The sequence below is a fragment of the Elaeis guineensis genome, chromosome 1 (genome assembly GCF_000442705.2).
Source record: "Elaeis guineensis isolate ETL-2024a chromosome 1, EG11, whole genome shotgun sequence".
In the NCBI taxonomy this organism is placed as follows: domain Eukaryota; kingdom Viridiplantae; phylum Streptophyta; class Magnoliopsida; order Arecales; family Arecaceae; genus Elaeis; species Elaeis guineensis.
In genome coordinates, this window is record NC_025993.2 from 101,295,674 (window position 1) to 101,304,988 (window position 9,315).

The 9,315-nt window shown below is 35.8% G+C and overlaps 1 protein-coding gene across 2 annotated transcripts; it reads right to left on the bottom strand.

Annotated features, from left to right (window-relative positions):
* Positions 1–773: 773 nt before the first annotated feature.
* On the bottom strand, positions 774–8,130 carry LOC105060759 (uncharacterized). 2 transcript variants are annotated; one of them, XM_073257559.1, is made up of 4 exons: positions 7,945–8,130; positions 7,732–7,849; positions 2,344–2,730; positions 774–1,253 (listed from the first exon to the last, which is right to left on the bottom strand). In XM_073257559.1, the coding sequence occupies exons 1-4, from the start codon at positions 8,046–8,048 to the stop codon at positions 1,125–1,127; spliced, it is 738 nt and encodes a 245-aa protein (XP_073113660.1). In that variant the 5' UTR covers positions 8,049–8,130; the 3' UTR covers positions 774–1,124. The 2 variants fall into 2 exon arrangements, with proteins under 2 accessions (XP_073113660.1, XP_010942899.1); XM_010944597.4 differs by having other exon boundaries at positions 7,747–7,849; positions 7,945–8,127.
* Between the last annotated feature and the right edge of the window lie 1,185 nt (positions 8,131–9,315).

Sequence of the window (9,315 nt, forward strand, 5' to 3'; positions counted from 1 at the left end):
AGATATGAAAATGGATAATTTTTATTATATTAATATATTAAAATACTCGAAAAAATATTTGAATTGAAAATCCATCTCATTAATCATGATTTACATATATTAAAATATGAATATATTAAAAATCAAAAGATTTTAATACTTATACTATAGCAAAATATGGTCTCATATCATTTTAATCATATATTTTTTTATATCTACTTGATCCTAAGTTAGGGACCATAAAAATATATAATTTTTAGTTATTGAATATTTTTAATAACATAGATCACAATTAACTTTATGACTCTTCCATTTAGATACCCGATAAAATTAATTTTCAATTTAAGAGGAGTAGGTACGCTCTCCTTTTAACAGCACAGCCACCCATCTCCATTAACCATCGGTATTCCTTGTAGCTCCTCGAGTCCCGCCTGTTAACGGAAAATTGGATCACTTCTCCAGACATATATGGTTTTAGCTTTGTCAATGCTGTGAAATGTAAATGAATCATCGATTATAAAGTTTGCAAAGCCTTTTTATGGAAAAACTTCTTTCCCTCCATAGGGCAGCTAAAACCGCAGTCTTACCATTGCCGCAATGAATTCCTACCGCACAATTATGCAATTTCAATGAAATGCTATTTTCAAAGTGTTATACAGAAATCTCAACAACAAAAAGGAAGCTTACATGGTCGTCATGTAACTTCTGTAGCTCTCAACGACAGCCAGAGGCCTGACACAGTACAAGCTGTCAGTGAGAAGCCTAATGAGGGATTTATGTTTCAGTTACGTAGCTTTTCTGAGTTCAATATCTGTGCTCTTTTCATCATTTTCAAATAACCATACAAGATGTTAAACAAAAAAAAATTTCAAAATCCAAACAGGCTCAAAACATACTGCTGTAACATCGAAGCCCAAAACTATGCTGATGACTGTTCCATCACAAGACAAACAATTCCGTGAAAATGAGTACTATCAGTTTAGTGACAAAAAATATGCATTGATCAACTAAGCTGCTGTCTATTTCTTCAGCATAATTCCATATACGCTCACATTCTGGTCCGCAAAACCCTTTCAAGAATTTTTCTTCAAATGATGAGCCTAGAAATCCGCATTTTAGTATATGATTCACAGTTGCCTGTAAGCTTATCCATATAATGCACGCCATGGTTCTTGAACACTCCTCGGTTTCTCAATCCCTTTCTGTTGGAGTCTTTCTTTGGAGAAGCAAAGACCCATATGGTTGGCCAAGAAATGCCCTACCTCATACCATGCCTGAAAATCAAAACCACTAAGTTGGAGAAACACAACAAACTAGTGATGCAGACAATAGCAATAATGGTGAATAACAATTAGAAAAGTAGCAGTTGGGACAGCACCTGCAAGCCCTTAATTGCTATGATCACCAATGCTATCATAGATAACTACAAAATAGGAGTGTGACGTGATTATATGATGTGCAAGTTACAACAAATGGATTCTTCTCCTACATATGCTAGATTGCCTGGGAGCAGCTTTTGATGCTTTTATACTATGTTCTTGGATAACCAAGTGGATCACTAGATAATATTTTTCATAACAGTCCAGTTGAACTTCTCAAAGCTTCAATTTAATCAGTAACGATCACTGGGATGCAAATAATTAAAGAGAATATAACATAAGGTTAGTGAAATTAAGATCTTTTCTTCTTGCGAATCATAGAGGGGCCAGCTTAAGGTTCACTAGCGGTTTCAAAAGCAACATGTCAGAGCAAACCAGGATTCTTGCATGTAAAACCCTATAGTTCCTGCGGTGCAAGATGGGCCATGATTGTGAAGGGACTTTCCAATATAAATTTTTGTGGCTGGGAATGAAGTATTTATGTTCAGAAATGGGAAAAATCCACTTGTACCTACACAGTGGAATATCCACTCAGAAAATTCTTTGATGAGCAAAATGTCTTCTATACAAAGAATACTAGTCTCCATATAAAGCAGCTGCAAATGAATCTGCTGACTAACACCTAAGCAACTTGGTATTATAACAAGTTCTAAAAAAATGCTTTTTCTTATAAAATAAATTACGAAATCTTAGATCTTGTTTATTCACTGATTAACAATATTTTGTGGATACGTTTTATTTTCCAGTGTGTCAGACAAGATGCCTTAGAACTGAAACTATGCCCAGCATGATATATTCAAATCCATAACCATGAATGAAAATATCTCAATTTTTCTGATCTTGATAATCTATCCAAGCTGCACTACAATCAACCTAAATTATGTATATGTCATGCATAGAAAGCAAAAGTAATTTAAAGAAATTATACTTGAATTATTCACCAAATCCTAGCATATTTGACTTCAGCAAATATCTTTCATGATACCTCAAATTCCTGACCAGCAGATCTTTTACTTTGGTCTGGAGCATGCGATGCAATAAGCACTGTAGGCAGATTTAAGACACGAACCATCTGAAGCAAGCAAGCCAAAGATTCGCAATGAATTTGCAATAATGGAGGGGTGGCAGTTTCAGCAATCATGGACTGAATGATATCAGTTGTGCCCCCTATTTCAGCTCCATACAGCATCACTTTCCGCTCAGATGATGCTGGATTCGCCAGTTCTTGATTAACCATCAGAGCCTTCATGACATATGGAAGGATTATAGTAGTATGATTGGAACTTTCCTCTGAAGAAATAAGTGCCAAAACTTCTTTGACAGCACATGCAGCAATAGGAGGTCCATAATTAGGTAGGAGCAAGATGGACACCTGAAATGATTTAGCAGATATTAGATTACTTTTGCCCACAATAAAGGGAGAACTTGGAAACTTACTAGTATGTTAACTCTAAGATTGCTCATGCACATGCATTTCTAATGGTATCAAACAAAATGGAATTAATGCAAATATTCCAGGATCAAGCTTGCAGTAATTATTGTTCACAATCCTGCCTTTTTTGCAGCAAGTTCCAAGGTTTTATATATCTAAGGTTAAATTACAACCTAATGTAAAATTTCTTTCCTGCAATTTTCAAAATCTATTTAGTAATCATGACATCTGAATCCATTTTTTTTCCAGCATAACCACTGGATATAGCACCTTTTCCAATTTCTTTTCTTAACCTCATTCCAACTCTTTTGAGAATTTCAGTTTAACAATTGATCTCTATGGAAGTAACAGTTAAAGGAGCTAGTGGAAACCATGAAAGGGGAAGCTTCCTGGATGGACACTTATTATGAAATTTTTTGGATATGCCATGTTGTTTATGCCACATCCTAATCAATAGTGAAAACCTAAAGTTGGTTAGATAACAGCCACATGGTGGCGCTAGAAGCTAGGTAATAAGAATAACAAAGGCCCCAGTAATGGAAGTAGGCCAGGCATTGGGGTCGAATTTAACCGGATGGGAGTAGACACCACTAACCAAAGTCAAAAGTGTTGGGCAAAACTACTTGCATCACATTCCAATTAATGGCATGACGATCGACTAAGATGTTGAAACATGGGCAGCCTTGATGAATGATACTTAAATGATAGAGCAGGAAATGATTGTACATAGACCAATCAAGTTACCAAGCAGTGCCACATAAAGTAGGCCAAGTGATGTTAAAAAAGCGCCAGTTGGACAAGGCCAAGTGATGAATCACTGGAGGTATAGGCCAAGTCTCAAGGACAACTCATGAAACATAGACCAATTTAGAGTATAGTCTACCCAACAGGCTAGGTGTTGACCGAGAGGCCAATTATGCTCCATGCTATTCATGCGGCCAAATCATCGGCATGATATAGGGTAGAGATCCAAGAGTAGGAGATGAGAATTTGATAAGTGGAGACTAGGACGTGGAAAGTGGAGACAGATAGTTTAGAGACTGAAATTAGCTATAGAAGCTATCAAAAGAACATGGTTGAAGTGGCATTTACCAAAGATGACATGTGTCAACACATACAACTATCTAATGGTTAAGAAGAAGATATATAAAGATTAAAATATACTTTTGAGAAGAGGCCCTTGACTAATGAATGACCAGTAGTTCTATTTTATCCTTTCAGTTATTTCATTATTTTTATTCATCTTTTAGCTCGCAGTTCCTAGTCCCCATAGCGTGGCACCATAGTTACCAGTCCCTTCCTCAAGAAGGTATAGCTTGCTTTTCTCGGAAATATGTGTGATAGCTCTCAAGTTTTTAGAACAAAATTTTCATTAGTTAGTATACTTTTAAAGACAAGCCACAAATCATATTCTTTATTTTCTTTTGTTATGGAGTTGGATAACTGCGAAGGCCTCATGAGCAAACCCAATCAAGTGTAGCAGTTACTTCTCTCAAAAATGAATTTGTTTGACCCAGAAACTCACTAGTACTCATAGAAATCTATTATCATAAAACTAGCACAAAATTAACATCTCCAACTTAGTGACTCTTGTTAAAAGGTAATATGAGTATCATGAAAATTATTGAGGTGCAAATGTAAGGGAAAAAGACAGTATATTTTAGGATTTTATTCAAACATACTTATGTAAATTCATAGGAAATCAAATGAAGTAGAAGAAGAATGTAACATGGCCAAAAATCAACCAAGTAATTGGTAATGCAATCAAAAGCCAACCAAAATCTTACCTCCATTCTGTCGTTTTTTCCTTTTGAAAATCCAACGATTCCTTCCCCCTACAAACCATCTGCCGTATAGGCTATAGAAAAGGATACCAACTCTGCTTCATTCCAACTATCCAAATTGTCATAGTTCTAGTTTATATGCTTGTTGAATGGCAAGATCTGTCAAGCTCATCCACAATGTTTCGTTACCCTCCTCATCCTCCCCGATGGACCCTCACAATCAATCTCTCCATCTAAGAGATCAGCACATGTTGGAATCTTGCTCCTACATCTGTGCCTCTTCCTAATGCTTTATCCCATCTCAAATCTGGAATCCTTTATAGTTGCTATTACTCAATCAAAACTAATCTTAATTCAGAATAAAATGCACACTCCATTATTTTAGCTGCTGATTTTAAACCTTGTTTCATGTAACTAGCTTATAAATGATAGTGGAATGAGCAAACAATTTGTATCTACAAAATCTAATTAAAGACTTGGATTTTTGACCTCTATTGGGGTCTATTCTGCTAACTGCACTCCACCATCTACGAGGATTGTATAGGACTTCTTCAGGAAATCCTGTTATTTACTTCTTTTCAAGTATCTATTTTTCCACCTTGCGTTGCATTGGTTAATACTAAATGAAGCATTCCTTCCTGGCTTCACAAACCAAATCTCATCCCATAAGGTGCCCATTCCCCACCTCCCACCCCTCATGCAGCCCCTTCCGAGAAAATTCTTCTCCAATTTGTTGCCTACTCTAGTCAACAAGAAGAAATCCAGAAACCAAATAAAGCAGAGTATAAGATTTTTTTTTTTTTTTGGGGGGTGCCCCCACCATGGTATAGGAGTTTGCAGGTCCATTTAGCAGCCATTTTTCAAAACCTTGTGACCATCATATTCTGATCATGCATGCTGAAACTTTTAGAGATAAGATATAACCCTGAATATATAATATAGAAATTGTCCTCACCATCAACCAAAAAGTGTAGCTCTTATTGAAATGATGGATAGATCAAATGCCACACCAACTCCAGTTGTCTCCCTTAGATAACCTTGTAATCAAGTTCCACCCAGAGAACACAGGCAAAAACCCTAAAGAACCCAAACCTCTGCACTATAATAAACATGTATCATGAATGTCTATCAGCAATATAACCATGCCAACCAAACAATACAATAATCATACTTACACTCAACCTCAAATATTAGAGTAAACATAAGGGAGAATTGGCAGGCACCTACCTGGCAACTTATAGAAGTTATATCAGCCCTGACCAAGAATTTTTTTTGTTAATATATAAAAAAAAAAGGAAAAACAAGCCAAGAGTCAGCTAGCTGAATTTTGGAAAAGCCTATCTTCTAAATAATGTATTTAAGGTGCCCTAATATGTGTTGCCACATACTTTTGCCCCCGTCTCTTGCCTTAACACAATCATACAACACCAGAGAGCAAACCAAAATAAATAAACACTCAGAATTATCTGTAAAGTTTTGTTTGATACCCTCCAGGAATCCTGCCTTGAGGTGGGGCTCACAAAATCAACCATCAGATATTTCTTTTCTTCTTTTTTTTTTTTTTTTGCACAGTTCAAACAGTACATCCATCAAGCCCTGGTCAATGACAATCTTCAAAATCTTTTTATATAAAAATAAGCAAGCAACCACCATACAGAAACATAGGTGATCAGAAAAGCCAACCACATGCACACCAGATAATTTTAACTCCTTCCAGAGAAGAACACCCAGAAGGCCAGAACTAAGTCAATGGGGCCATAAGCATAGGTAGAAAGCCATGTGAATCCCTGATCTTGTTAGTAAATCCCAAAACCACAAATAGGCAGCCCCCTATTTTGCTTTTCAGTAGGCCAGCAAACCATTACAAAATACAAACCAGTGTTTGCTTATTAATCTATTCTCAAATGCGTACTTCCCTGTTCGGTCCTGTTTGAGTGAGGCAACAATTTCCTGATCCATGCATCAGCTCAAGTAAGTGAATAAAATGCCTCACAGCATCCAGTAGCCTCACACATTTTGCTCCAGGAAACAATTAGACTTCCCTGAATTTCCAATAAATAGAAGAGGGGTTGAAGTTTCAAGCTTGCTTTCTGCTATAGTTAACATTTGCATGATGTCTGACCAAACTCGACATAACCTATGCCAATTAAAGCAACAGAATAGAATCTCCTCCAATAACGAAACCTCTAAACTTCCTATACCGTTGATCCTTGTTTTCATGAAGTGTCTGGTAAGCCAATGACAACCGATGATTCTGGACCACATAAATTGCCACAAAACCGAACAAGCTCATTCTTCCATTGCAACTTACAATAGGAACCAATATTTCAAAACAAACATCCTACTTAATCTTGTATATGGTAACTAATGCTTGAAATAAAGGTTCTGTTTTACAAAAGTGCAAATATAACATATACTTGAAAACAGCTAACAAGGTATTCATTAGGAAGAATTGCATGGTCATAGTCTCAAAATAAATAGGGCGGATAGGGTGCACGACAGAGGAAAAATTTCCTCAACTCATCAAAAGCAATAGAAGACTATTGCAAAGTACTGACTCTTTAGAACAAGAAAAACCATGAAACGCCTGTAAAATAATTCACAATAGAGCATTTCAACCAACATCTCTCATGTTTGTTCCAACACCTACCCTTCAAAGTCTCAGATTCACTTACAGAAGGAACCGTATAGTTTCTCAAAAAGCTCTTCTCCTGCGCATAGCCTTTAAATGATTATTCTATAAAAAAATATTTAATATGTGTTACATTCAAGACAATAGACCACAAATTAGGCATGGCATGGAACATTCTCGCATAGTCCTTCATGAAAAATATCAGTTTATCATTATGCTTCATAATTTCAACAATACTAATATAAAATAATTTCACGATGCACTTCCAAACAAGAAATTGAGAGGAAAAAAAAAAGGAAACATTATTGGATCAAGAATCAAATCTGCCCGGCAGCCAACCAACTAAATTGCGTGTTGGGAGAATCAAGTAATAGAAATAAGAGGACAAGATCAAATATAATTAACTAACCCAAGGAAATCAGTTTACATCTATAATTACTCAAACCGTATCCACTTAACATTCCGTAATTAAACACATTTCACCGTAAGAACACTAAATTGTAGCTCAAGAGAGACCAAATATACTGAGAATTGACGTGCCTGAGGCGATCCATGGGGGTCTACAAACTCGATCAGATCACCCGACGCTTTGCGGTCGCCAATGCCGTACTTCTCCAGTGAGAGTTCGAACGAAGAAGTTTCTCTGAAAGATTCGTACAAGAAATCGTGAGAGATCGATCTCACAACAACGTAAATGAGGTTTAGGGTTTGGGATTGGTCGAGGGAATGGATTACAACCTCGTAAACTTGGACTCAGAGCTCGGGAGGAGGGCATCGGCGATGGCGGGGCCGAAGCCGTCAGGGTCTCGGACAAGAAAGATCACCTTGGGAGCCAATTTCATGGTTAACTTCCACCGGAAGCCAACAATGGAGAAACGACGGGAGAAGCTGCAGGGGCGGGCGATCGAGGGAATGAGATGGTGGACAATGGGAGGTGGGGCCCTGTAGCCATTCAGCAGATCAGAGACGTCCGCCCGTCCATGACGTTCATCCTACGGTACGCATGAAAAGTTGCAAAATTCTGGCCTTGGCTTTCATGACGTCCATCCTACGTTCATCCTAGCTTGCTTGCTAACTTTTTTTTTTTAATGTATTCGTACAAAACGAATATAAATAATTTATTTTAATCAAAAAATATTAAATTATAATATTAAAATAATATACCCAATTCATATAAATAATATATACTAATTATATTAAAAATATATAAATAATTTTAGAATTTTATAATATTACAAAATTTGCAAGCCTGGCTAAATTGATTAACTTCTTTTATGAAACCAATTCAAAATTAATGAGGTCCAACCAGAGCCAAAATTATTTGGATTAGACTTAGATAGAAAATATGATTCATTTCCCGTAGGGATTGTTATTGAAATTCTTAAATTCAAATTCAAACTAGTATGATATGTATTTTAAAACTATAATTAAATATAAAAATTAATTTTCTTCTCATAATATAATTAGTCAATAAGTTATTTTATTGATTAGTCATGCATGGCTATCATGCAAATTCTATGTAAAATATATTTTAATAATATTTATGTGTTGGTTATTATTATTTAATTTAATTTACATATGTTTATTATGATTTCTGTTTGGATTATTTTTTATCTGATTTGAGTTGAAAAATTAGGTGGATTAAAAATTAATAGTAAATGCGACTTCATCCAACCCAAAGATTTGGATTTTTTTTTTTTTAATTTGATTCAAATAAGGAATGGAATTAGGTTGTTCCCGTTCTTGATCCAACCTGACCCACTTGCTGATGAAGCCTCATGAATCTAAGCAATTGTCATTAATTAATTAAGAATATTTTCAAATAGTTAATAGAAAGTGATTGCAAGAACAAACTCTCTACTCCTAACCTATGGTCTATTGGTCCGTGCACCGAGGCCCACATTTTGCATCCTCATGGTAGCGGACCCATCTTGCTTATCAATTGATAACCAACTTCTTTTTCCCTTGCACCCTTCCACAGAGATTGGTGGACAACAGACATTCTTTTATACAGAATGTGTTATATAAAATAAAGGAGAGATAAATAGAAATATATGTAAATAAATTAAAATTAATTGGATAAAATAGAGAGCTGCATTGGGAATATTA

Bases quoted from the DNA above. Each gene is read 5' to 3' on its own strand.
- LOC105060759 (XM_073257559.1), bottom strand. From the start codon at position 8,048: ATGAAATTGGCTCCCAAGGTGATCTTTCTTGTCCGAGACCCTGACGGC. The intron at 7,850-7,944 runs GTTGTAATCCAT...CGAATCTTTCAG, and splicing joins TCTGAGTCCAAGTTTACGAG to AGAAACTTCTTCGTTCGAAC. The intron at 1,254-2,343 runs GTATCATGAAAG...TTTGATTTTCAG, and splicing joins CTGCTGGTCAGGAATTTGAG to GCATGGTATGAGGTAGGGCA.